General features: G+C 41.0%; 1 protein-coding gene and 1 pseudogene across 1 annotated transcript; both read left to right on the forward strand.

The window, feature by feature from the left end:
* Positions 1–299: 299 nt before the first annotated feature.
* On the forward strand, positions 300–1447 carry LOC132551951 (uncharacterized; annotated as a pseudogene).
* A 7723-nt stretch (positions 1448–9170) lies between these two features.
* On the forward strand, positions 9171–11287 carry LOC132551959 (uncharacterized). The gene is made up of 2 exons (XM_060216103.1): positions 9171–9183; positions 9525–11287. Exons 1-2 carry the CDS (start codon positions 9171–9173, stop codon positions 11285–11287), a joined length of 1776 nt encoding a protein of 591 aa, XP_060072086.1.
* The last annotated feature ends 1537 nt before the right edge of the window (positions 11288–12824 follow it).

Consider the following 12824-nt stretch of genomic DNA (forward strand, 5'->3'; position numbering starts at 1 on the left):
AGCGATATAACAGTCCCATTTGTTGTTGGATTTGTCTGTTTGTCTCGTTATAGGCTCCTTCGGCTAGTTTATATAACAGGACAAGGCCATACCGGCTCAACGTATGGCGGTAGTGTAATGTTCCTTGCTGTTTTTAACGATAAAAGCTACTCTTTAGTCGACTAAACGACGCGAGGTAGGGTGAGGAGCGACAAGAGATGCACTCCTTAACTACATATAAATGTTTTGTAAATAACGACGCGAGATGTACTAATTGACAAAATGTTTTGTGTGTTTCAGATTGCGAGGAATGAATATTAATGTACCTCTTCCGTCAGAACAGTCAACATTCCGGAAATCGCCGAGCGAAGGTAGTGCAAAGTCTGTAGATAGGTCCTCAGAACTTGATCTCTCCGACCCCCCTGCCAAGTTCAAGGCCACGCTATCAAAATTGACTTCAAACTCCCTATCACCTTTACCAAAGAGAAATTATTCCACGTCATTTGACCCCGAACAGCAAGGATACAATGATATTCGGTTTCTGGCCGAGCTAGTTAAACCTCTGCAGTACAGACTCCGTGTTTCAAAGAAGGAGCGGAGGGAGAAGGTAATCATTCCTTCCAAACATGGCTATCATCCCCGTAGTCAGTCGCCAACCTTCAAACGGCTGCTGGAGGCCACAGAAAAACTCAATGTTCTGTGTGAGAACGATTCGTTGGAGGGACAGGTGATAAGGGAGTATCCTAATAGCAACAACGACATCGACGGTCGCCTTAGTCCACCCAGAAACAATGAACGGTCAACCAGGGTCACTAATGGGCGAAATAAATCTAGTCACACAACCTCATATATAATGGATGATACAACAAACACCAAAAAAGTTCTTAAAACTGATAATGTTCCAGTCATCCATGAAAAACTGGAAATTCCTAAACATTTTCCAAAAAGTGACGATGTTATATCCGAGGAAGAGGATATAACTGATTCTGGTTCTACCAAATCGGACGAGGTTTATTTCAAAGTGGACTTCAAGGAGGAGGACGCGCATGCCGAACTTCATCTGTTTCTGCCTCACATTTCTGAGCCAATGACTGGCCGTGGAACCTCACCCGACACTAAGAATGGCTCAGTCTCTGGTAAAGGTGGCAACAGTGATAGGATAACTTTACCTTCTATACCCCGCCAGTCAAATATGACGTCACAAAAATCGTTTCTTTCCAAAAGACCAAATAATAAGAATACTGTTAAAAAGAAGAAAAAGAAAGTCGATAACAGGTGTCCATCGGCTAAAGACAGTGACCGGAAGGTGAATGACCACCTGAACGATGTGCCTACTTTGATTTCAATGAACTATGAGAACGGACACCACGAAAGACGCGATCCGCATGGTGACGACACCATTTGTGACGTAGCTAACTGTCCCTTTCATTCCCTCATGGCAGTGGCCAGGGCCGAAACATATGTCTAGTGCGCGTGGCAGAAGACAGAATGGTCAGGACCGAAACTTATGTCTAGTGTGCGTGTCGGGATACTGGCATCATTACGTTGAATGCTTAAACTTATAGGAGACTTTAGATGTTACAATTTCATCGATACATTTATGTCTGACACAATGCAGACATGGTATACCATAGAAAGACGTGCAACATATGTTCAGCAAACTGACCAACCGAAACACGCGCGAAAGTGGCGGCGCATTATCTTCAGTGCTCCATATATACTTTTTATTAAACTACGCCGCCCACTTCTTATTCATATTTTCGTACTTGGCTAGTTTACTTTTATAATAACATTTCATCGTTACCGTATCTTGTTAAATGTCACGTGACGGGAGCACGCTGTCGTCGCGAAATTCTGTATGTGCCAATAAGTTGTTATTTATCATTTAACTTATAAACAACACTATGCAATGTACCTGACATGTGCTTTGTGTGCAGATACCATTAAATGTATACCAATTTATAATTATTGATACGTGTCATTCACCTGTCGTTCTTTCTTCCTCTGGTTAAACTTGTTGTTCTTGTTTGCTATTTTGACTCCTACCTTTCCGGAAGTGATAACGGGCACAATAAACACTTACATTGAGGAAGAATCTGCTTAAAACCTTCGGACCTGTAATGGCTAACGTGAAGAGTGTATTTTTATAATAAATTTATCTTGGAATTAACAGATAGGGATGTTGGGACATGAATAACATGATGATTCATTCAATAGAAATACACAGTATTACCTCTTACATGTCTTGGTAGCAGGCTTTTAGCGATTGTCCAAAGCGATTGCTTTGACACCCGATATCACTTTCGGTGACGTACATTTCGGATGTCACCGTTGTACATGTTTACATACCTTTGCTACGTACCTACATCTTTTGGTTTTAAGCATTGTAAAAGGACAGTAAACCAGTCTCAAGGTAGTTTGGGTACGAAATTATCGGTTTTATTTTCATATAGTAGAATAATGTTTTATAGTGGACATGTGCAAATGTAGGACTGAAACATGTGTACAACGATTTGCAGGTAAAAAAAAACTGCAAATAAAATTTTACTTGACATAAGACAACAAAATATTGAACGGGAATTACATGTACATTTCCCAAATATCAAGCCACTGGTCCGCATTTTGGTGCCTCATCAGGCAACAGACGAGGCGTCTATTAGCAGTCGGTTGGCATTCATAACAGTATGAATTGCCAATCACGGGAAAAACCATGGAAGATGCTCGAGTGACTACAACATAAAACCTTATAATTGTTTGTAATAACTAAACACGTGTAATGTTTTATAGCTCTTTTGTGCCAAGAACTCGAAATTTATCCGATATTTGAATTGTTACACCATCGTTTACAAGAAATCTACAAAAAGAAAAAGAAAAAGAAAAGAAGAAAGAAACTTAAAATAAAAAACAAACAATTTAAATGGAAATTTATAAGCTCGATTCTTATATAACTCATTATTTATACCAACCCATTTCGTACCAAATATCTAAAATGAAATATTTGCTACAACAATACAGTGTTCTCCGGTTTCAAATACCTCATCAATACAAATAGCATGTGGGTTTTTCATAAATGATTTATTATCTGTAAAAGGTTCATGATTAAGTTAAATCCTTGGAGAATGAGAGACACATACAGAGAAAGTAATAGAACGAGAGGATTGGATACACATGGTCTGTAATAACAAATGGTGATTGTAGTAAAAACACCTATGATAATACAAACATTGCGCTGATATTAAAAAAAAAGCGCAGTGGATTTTCCATGTGCGTTTGTGAAAATTGCATCCGTACACATCTTCCCACATAATTCTGTGACTTAAAGCAAAAAATGTTGATGATAATTCCCTATACAGTCAATATGAAAATGGTCTTAAAACACAATAAAACAATATTGAAGGCAACGATCACGGTGGCAACGACATACCAAGGGAGACAACTCGAACTATGACTCAAAACGAGTCACCTTTTGTCTCTCCGTGATTTTTTTTATACCTAAACTTCATTTTGTAACAATGTCAACTGATGAAAGATCATGTGAGTAATAGGTGAGGTAATCCAAGCAACAGTTTAGTCTGATGGTAGAGGAGGCGGTAAATAACGGAAGGACGATAAAGCTAATTGTATTAAATAACACAGGGTATATTTAGTGAACATTCACACGAAAAACATGTTTTAACATAAATATAAATGACAACTTTCCATTATTTACTTTTTCCAGACACTTGATATATTTTGTAAACTATCAGGTGAATCGGACGTGGTATATCATTTCCAGTTAATTTTTTAAAAGATGTTGTCGGCGAAATATTTTGTCAAGACATTAAGTTAATGCCTGTCAGTTGTGGTCCATTTGTACCTGTATGATAACCTAGACGATCTTAAAGTATGACTAATTCAGATAATTGTGCAGTTAATCTGTATTAGGCTAAACCAAAACGTTGACAATTTATAGATAGATTATAGACGAGGAAAACAAGACGTATATATATATATATATATATATATATATATATATCTGTGTGTGTAAATGTAGTACTTCACTGTAAATTGTCACCCATGAAGCAATGGGATGGTGGGTCGATGTCATGTTGATGTTTGAAATTATGCAAAGAAACATACCGATAAAATCTCCAGAATTGATCGACTATTCAGTATCATGTTGATGTTTGAGAATATTCACAAAAACGTGACGCTGTCTTCTTTCATGATGACATGTTTAAGAGTATTCAGAGAAACATGTCGCTGTATCACCCAGTAGCGATGGACTATTCAGTATCACGTTGGTGATTGAGAGAATTCACACAAACATGGCGACAAAACATCCGCTATCATGTTGATATGTTGATAGTAAACCGGCTCTTTTCATGCTGACATGGCTGAGTATTCACAAACAGGACGATAAACTGTCCGAAATCATGTCGATATTCGAGACTATTCACAGAACATGGTGATAAAATGTTCAGTATTATGTCGATGTTTGAGAGTATCCACAGAAACATGGTGATAAATGTTCAGTATTATGTTGGTGTTTGAGAGTATCCACAGAAACATGGTGATAAATGTTCAGTATTATGTTGGTGTTTGAGAGTATCCACAGAAACATGGTGAAAAAATGTTCAGTATTATGTTGGTGTTTGAGAGTATCCACAGAAACATGGTGATAAATGTTTAGTATTATGTTGGTGTTTGAGAGTATCCACAGAAACATGGTGATAAATGTTCAGTATTATGTTGGTGTTTGAGAGTATCCACAGAAACATGGTGAAAAAATGTTCAGTATTATGTTGGTGTTTGAGAGTATCCACAGAAACATGGTGATAAATGTTTAGTATTATGTTGGTGTTTGAGAGTATCCACAGAAACATGGTGATAAACGTTCAATATTATGTTGGTGTTTGAGAGTATCCACAGAAACATGGTGATAAATGTTCAGTATTATGTTGGTGTTTGGAATTATTCATAGAAATACGACGATAAATTCCCCAATAGCGATGACCTACCAGTATCATGTCGATGTTTGAGAGAATTAAGAAATATATGACGATAAAATGTTCAGAGTCATATTGATGTTTGGAAGTATTCACAGACGCATGACAATAAACTGTTCGCTATCATGTTAATGTGTGAGAGTATTCACAGAAGTATGACGATAAACTGTTCGCTATCATGCTATTGTGTGAGAGTATTCACAGACGCATGACGATAAACTGTTCGCTATCATGTTAATGTGTGAGAGTATTCACAGACGCATGACGATAAACTGTTCGCTATCATGTTAATGTGTGAGAGTATTCACAGAAGTATGACGATAAACTATTCGCTATCATGCTATTGTGTGAGAGTATTCACAGACGCATGACGATAAACTGTTCGCTATCATGTTAATGTGTGAGATGATTCACAGAAGTATGACGAGAGTATTTACAGAAGTATGACGATAAACTGTTCCATACACTGATAATGTGAGATGATTCACAGAAGTATGACGAGAGTATTCACAGAAGTATGACGATAAACTGTTCCATACACTGATAATGTGTAAGAGTATTCACAGAAGTATGAGAGTATGAGAGAATGTGTGTGGGAGTATTCACAGAAGTATGACGAGAGTATTCACAGAAGTATGACGATAAATTATTTACTATCATATTGACGTGTGAGAGTATTTACAGAAGTATGACGATAAACTGTTCCATACACTGATAATGTGTGTGGGAGTATTCACAGCAGTATGACGAGAGGATTCACAGAAGTATGACGATAAACTGTTCCATACACTGATAATGTGTGAGAGTATTCACAGAAGTATGACGAGAGTATTCACAGACGTATGACGAGAGTATTCACATGCGTATGACGAGAGTATTCACAGAAGTATGACGAGAGTACTCACAGACGTATGATGAGAGTATTCACAGAAGTATGACGATAAACTGTTCACTATCATACTGACGTGCCAGAGAATTCACAGAAGTATGACGGGAGTATTCACAGAAGTATGACGAGAGTATTCACAGACGTATGACGAGAGTATTCACAGAAGTATGACGATAAACTGTTCACTATCATACTGACGTGCCAGAGAATTCACAGAAGTATGACGGGAGTATTCACAGAAGTATGACGAGAGTACTCACAGACGTATGACGAGAGTATTCACAGAAGTATGACGATAAACTGTTCACTATCATATTGACGTGCCAGAGTATTCACAGAAGTATGACGATAAACTGTTCACTATCATACTGACGTGCCAGAGTATTCACAGAAGTATGACGATAAACTGTTCACTATCATACTGACGTGCCAGAGAATTCACAGAAGTATGACGAGAGTATTCACATGCGTATGACGAGAGTATTCACAGAAGTATGACGAGAGTATTCACAGAAGTATGACGGGAGTATTCACAGAAGTATGACGAGAAACTGCTCAGTCATTTTGATGATTTAAAATGTTCTCATATTATAGCGATAAATTGTCCACTATCATGCTCACCTGTTTGAGATTGTTCACAGAAACACGACGATAAACTGTTCACCATCATGCTCACCTGTTTGAGAGTATTTACAGAATCATGACGATAAACTGTCCACTACAGTATTCATGATATATTAGAACGTTGTATTACTCTCTACTCTGTCATTTACTCCAAACATTCCTTCGCTCTATCATTTTGTGTATGGGCTGACTTTTGGCCAGTGCCAACTCTATGATCCGCCGATGGTACAATTTCGGTCGCACATAGCGTCGCTTCCGGTTGTGTTGTAGCGTTCTCTGTTTCAGCGCATCTAGATAATCTTGTGAAACAAGGCATGCTCGAAAGCATCCTTTACATTTATACGGACATCCGGCGCTGTGTTTCAAGTCCGACCCCTTTTGATACATCAAAGGTTTCAGAAGTGACCCTTTCGAGAAAAACTCCACTCGGCCTTCGTCTTCCTCCGTATCGGTTCCGGCTAGTTGTTTTCGATGATAGATTGTACGTGTTTTCCAATAAAGAGGAGTAGCGTCTACTTCCGGTCTATGCGTTAACACCCGTTCTGAGTGCTTTTCGCGCATGCGTGTAAGAGGAGGAGCAGAACATACGCGATTGTCAAATGCCTTTTTCATTTCACCAGTAGTTTTGAACGATGTATCACATTTGCTTGATTTCTTTTCTGTTAAATCAACATCTTGCTCTGTTTTGTTTTCTTCATCAGTGGCCACACCGTCCAATTCAGCCTCGTTATTTTCATTGTCACAAATATCGTGTGTGTTGGCATGGTTACACATGACACATGTCGTTTTCTTTGCATTGTTTGACTGAGGTTTACGCTCCTGAATTGTCAGTGACTCTATACGAGGCCTTATAAAATCGGTATCCTCACTGACCGTTGACCTCACACTGTAAGATGTCTGTGGACGTTGTAGATGTATTCTACTACGCATTTCTTTTGGATTAGCGGATTGACATTTTCCCGATAATCTCCCTTTTTCTTCTGTGGTATCGTTTGCGGACTTCGAGTATACATTGTGCCCACGTAAAATTTCGTCTGTTTTGAGTGCTTGCTTGTCAGTTTCAAAATGACGGCGACCCAGGAACGACGCAGCACTCTGGGCACGTTCCTGTAGACACATGCGGATTTCATCCGAGACTGGACCATACGGGGTAGATGACCTTTCCAAACGATCAGTGATACCGACAGGTGTGAACCATGAATTAGCCGAAATGCCGTTCATTATCCATTTCAATTTGCCATCTGACCCCGGAAATGGTTTGTCCAGTCGGATTTTGTGATATACACCAGTACTTGTAACTAAAGCCCTTTCCTCCGACAGCCTCGTTTTCGTTACTGGAACATCTTCGTGCATTGTCATGACTATCGTTTTGTTAATGAAATATGTCCAAATCGCCAAGATCAAACACTTGAAATTTCACTAATCCTCACTTCTCACAAAGAGTTCCTCAAACGATTGATTTCCTGTGATATAGTTCCGCTTTATTGGTAAAAATGTCTTTATTCTTTGTAGATACATGTGTTCTCCACTATGTCTTATTTTCTCCCGTAATTTTCAGTAGTTCCCTTTTGTCAGAAAGTACTCCAATCTACCGGGCCTCTCTCGGAATATGTCACAAAGTACTCCAAATCTACCGGGCCTTTCTCGGAATATGTCACAAAGTTCTCCAAATCCACCGGGCCTTTTTCGGAATATATCACAAAGTACTCCAAATCCACCGGGCCTTTCTCGGAATATATAACAAAGTACTCCAAATCTACCTGGCCTCTCTCGGATTATGTCACAAAGTACTCATAATCTACTGGGCCTCTCTCGGAATATGTTACAAAGTACTCCAAATCTACTGGGCCTTTTTCGGAATATGTCACAAAGTACTCCAAATCTACCTGGCCTCTCTCGGAATATGTCACAAAGTATTCTAAATCTACTGGGCCTTTCTCGGAATATGTCACAGAATAACGCCACTACCTATGGACTATAGAACATCTCACAGCTGCTGCTGCAGAAATAATTAGAAAATTTCTCCTTGTCCCCGACATAACCGATTTGCGCACTTGCCAGGAATTCATAGAAAAAAGTTAATCGTGTATCGAGATGTGTATTGGTTACAAGATGTGATGATAAACACTACCGAAATAGTCAACTTGTAGCGGGGACTGGTCGAGATATACCAATACTTCTCTCAATGGATATATGTCACAATTTCATTCCTTCTCTTATACACCAATGTCAAAATAAGTGACATGTTTCCTGGAGATGTAAATTGATTTTGTAAGTCATTATTCATGTCGATCACGTGATCTGTAAGTTGACTGTGCTTGGTTTGAGTGTTCACAGCGATGCTCGTCAATAGTTGAGGTATTAGTTTACCTGTAACTAGCGGGAGTTTGAATGCCGACACGAAATGTCCATTCCCGGAGCGTTTTCGGCAATCTGTCCTGTTGATCTAGCGAGCTAGTCGTACTAATTACACTACAAAACAGGGTAAATGTTAGTCATTTCTCTCATCGATTATTTTAGAATTTCGTGTTGGTTTTGTTGAGGATCGGCTGTTCGTTCTATACAAGTGGTAGTATCAATATTCGTTTAAAGAGGGGATTTGTCAATTCATTACTGAACAAATTATAACACTTTTAATTATCGGATTGGCTCTACATCTGTACTTATTTTCTATTCCTATTTAAACAGGTATGCCAGGGATTGGTGGGTATGCACGTCTTCATTTTTTATTTTACTTATTTTTTCATTATTTTCAACGTGAAAAACAGTTCATGGTGCCTTTGTAAGCACAACACGTACAAAATGAAAGATGTATGACATACACTGGCGACTGCAGACAGATATGTACAAACATTTTACAGGAATCTTCCCAAACTGTCTCTGTATCACTCACGTCACAGCAGTTCATTTCATAGTAAAACATCATCGATGTTTCTTTGCAACAAGTTTAAGTCAATGAGTGTCGGAGTTTTATAGCCTGAAGAATGCGGGATCGATTTGATGAGAGGTTTAGTGTCAGTAAGCTGATTAATGTTATGCAAGAGGAACTGAAACATTACGTCAGCAGCCGGCAAAGCCTAGAGTTTGTGATCAAGATGTATCCTTACGTCAGCAGCCGTTACAGCCCAGACTCTGTAGTTATGTATCGTTACGTCAGCAGCCGTCACAGCCAGGACACTGTGGCTTGATACCGTTACGTAAGCAGCCGTCACAGCCAAGAATCTGTGACTATATACCGTTACGTCAGCAGCAGGCACAGCCAAGACTCTGTGACTATATACCGTTACGTCAGCAGCAGGCACAGCCAAGACTCTGTGGCTATATACCGTTACGTCAGCAGCAGGCACAGCCCAGACAATGTGGCTTTATACCGTTACGTCAGCAGCAGGCACAGCCCAGACTCTGTAGCTATGTATCGTTACGTCAGCAGCCGGCACAGCCAAGACTGTGGCTAACAATATCGTTACGTCAGCAGCCGTCACAGCCAGGACACTGTGGCTTGATACCGTTACGTAAGCAGCCGTCACAGCCAAGAATCTGTGACTATATACCGTTACGTCAGCAGCAGGCACAGCCAAGACTCTGTGACTATATACCGTTACGTCAGCAGCAGGCACAGCCAAGACTCTGTGGCTATATACCGTTACGTCAGCAGCAGGCACAGCCCAGACAATGTGGCTTTATACCGTTACGTCAGCAGCAGGCACAGCCCAGACTCTGTAGCTATGTATCGTTACGTCAGCAGCCGGCACAGCCAAGACTGTGGCTAACAATATCGTTACGTCAGCAGCCGTCACAGCCAAGACACTGTGGCTTTATACCGTTACGTAAGCAGCCGTCACAGCCAAGAATCTGTGACTATATACCGTTACGTCAGCAGCAGGCACAGCCAAGACTCTGTGGCTTGATACCGTTACGTCAGCAGCCGGCACAGCCAAGACTCTGTGGCTATATACCGTTACGTCAGCAGCAGGCACAGCCCAGACAATGTGGCTTTATACCGTTACGTCAGCAGCAGGCACAGCCCAGACTCTGTAGCTATATATCGTTACGTCAGCAGCATGCACAGCCAAGACTCTGTGGCTATATACCGTTACGTCAGCAGCCGTCACAGCCAAGATTCCCTGGCTATATACCGTTACGTCAGCAGCAGGCACAGCCAACACTCTGTGGCTATATATCGTTACGTCAGCAGCCGTCACAGCCCAGACACTGTGGCTTTATACCGTTACATCAGCAGCCGTCACAGCCCAGACTCTGTTGCTATATACCGTTACGTCAGCAGCAGGTACAGCCCAGACTCTGTGGCTATATACCGTTACGTCAGCAGCAGGCACAGCCCAGACTCTGTTGCTATATACCGTTACGTCAGCAGCAGGTACAGCCCAGACTCTGTGGCTATATACCGTTACGTCAGCAGCTGGCACAGCCCAGACTCTGTAGCTATGTATCGTTACGTCAGCAGCCGGCACATCCAAGACTGTGGCTAACAATATCGTTACGTCAGCAGCCGTCACAGCCAAGACTTTGGCTAACAATATCGTTACGTCAGCAGCCGTCACAGCCATATCTTTGTGGCCAACACATTTTTTTATGTCAGCAGCAGGCACAGCCCAGACTCTGTAGCTATATATCGTTACGTCAGCAGGCGTCACAGCCCAGACTGTGGCTAACAATATCGTTACGTCAGCAGCCGTCACAGCCATATCTTTGTGGCCAACACATATTTTTATGTCAGCAGCCGGCACAGCCTACAAGCGGTTGCCAACATCGTTACATATATACTTTAGCAGTCGGCACAGAGTAGAGATTGTGGCCAATATCATTTCCTCAGCAGCCGACACAGAGTAGAGATTGTGATCAATATAATTTCCTCATCAGCCGACACAGAGTAGAAATTGTGGCCAATATCATTTCCTCAGCAGCCGACACAGAGTAGAGATTGTGTCCAATATAATTCCCTCAGCAGCCGACATAAAGTAGAGATTGTGGCCAATATCATTTCCTCAGCAGCCGACACAGAGTAGAGATTGTGGCCAATATCATTTCCTCAGCAGCCGAAACAGAGTATAGATTGTGGCCAATATCATTTCCTCAGCAGCCGACATAGAGTAAAGATTGTAGCCAATATAATTTCCTCAGCAGCCGAAACAGAGTAGAGATTGTGGCCAATATCATTTCCTCAGCAGCCGAAACAGAGTAGAGATTGTGGCCAATATCATTTCCTCAGCAGCCGAAACAGAGTATAGATTGTGGCCAATGTAATTTCCTCAGCAGCCGAAACAGAGTAGAGATTGTGGCCAATATCATTTCCTCAGCAGCCAACACAGAGTAGAGATTGTGGCCAATATCATTTCCTCAGCAGCCGACACAGAGTAGAGATTGTGGCCAATATCATTTCCTCAGCAGCCGACACAGAGTAGAGATTGTGTCCAATATCATTCCCTCAGCAGCCGACATAGAGTAGAGATTGTGGCCAATATCATTTCCTCAGCAGCCGACACAGAGTAGAGATTGTGGCCAATATCATTTCCTCAGTTGCCGAAACAGAGTAGAGATTGTGGCCAATATCATTTCCTCAGCAGCCGACACAGAGTATAGATTGTGGCCAATATCATTTCCTCAGCAGCCAACACAGAGTAGAGATTGTGTCCAATATAATTCCCTCAGCAGCCGACATAGAGTAGAGATTGTGGCCAATATCATTTCCTCAGCAGCCGACACAGAGTAGAGATTGTGGCCAATATCATTTCCTCAGTTGCCGAAACAGAGTAGAGATTGTGGCCAATATCATTTCCTCAGCAGCCGAAACAGAGTATAGATTGTGGCCAATATCATTTCCTCAGCAGCCAACACAGAGTAGAGATTGTGGCCAATATCATTTCCTCAGCAGCCGACACAGAGTAGAGATTGTGGCCAATATCATTTCCTCAGCAGCCAACACAGAGTAGAGATTGTGGCCAATATCATTTCCTCAGCAGCCAACACAGAGTAGAGATTGTGGCCAATATCATTTCCTCAGCAGCCGACACAGAGTAGAGATTGTGGCCAATATCATTTCCTCAGTTGCGACAAAGTTTTCAAGTTATGGCCAATATCATTACATCCATTGGTGGAACAATGTGGCTATCATCTTTATGTCATCAACCGACAAAGCAGAGGAATTGTGACCAGTATCGTGACTTTAAGACATCGCTGTGACGTAGTATAATGAACATCGTCGTCCAGTTTAATGAAAACATGAACGGTTTATTTCAAATGAAACAAATAACATATTCTTTGTTGTAATAAAACTTCTAATGTGTTTACGCTAAATCGTCACATATTGATATGTGGTGTGACGT

The sequence above is a fragment of the Ylistrum balloti genome, unplaced genomic scaffold (assembly GCF_031769215.1).
Source record: "Ylistrum balloti isolate Yb309-2 unplaced genomic scaffold, AGI_CSIRO_Ybal_v1 Utg370228, whole genome shotgun sequence".
Taxonomy (NCBI): domain Eukaryota; kingdom Metazoa; phylum Mollusca; class Bivalvia; order Pectinida; family Pectinidae; genus Ylistrum; species Ylistrum balloti.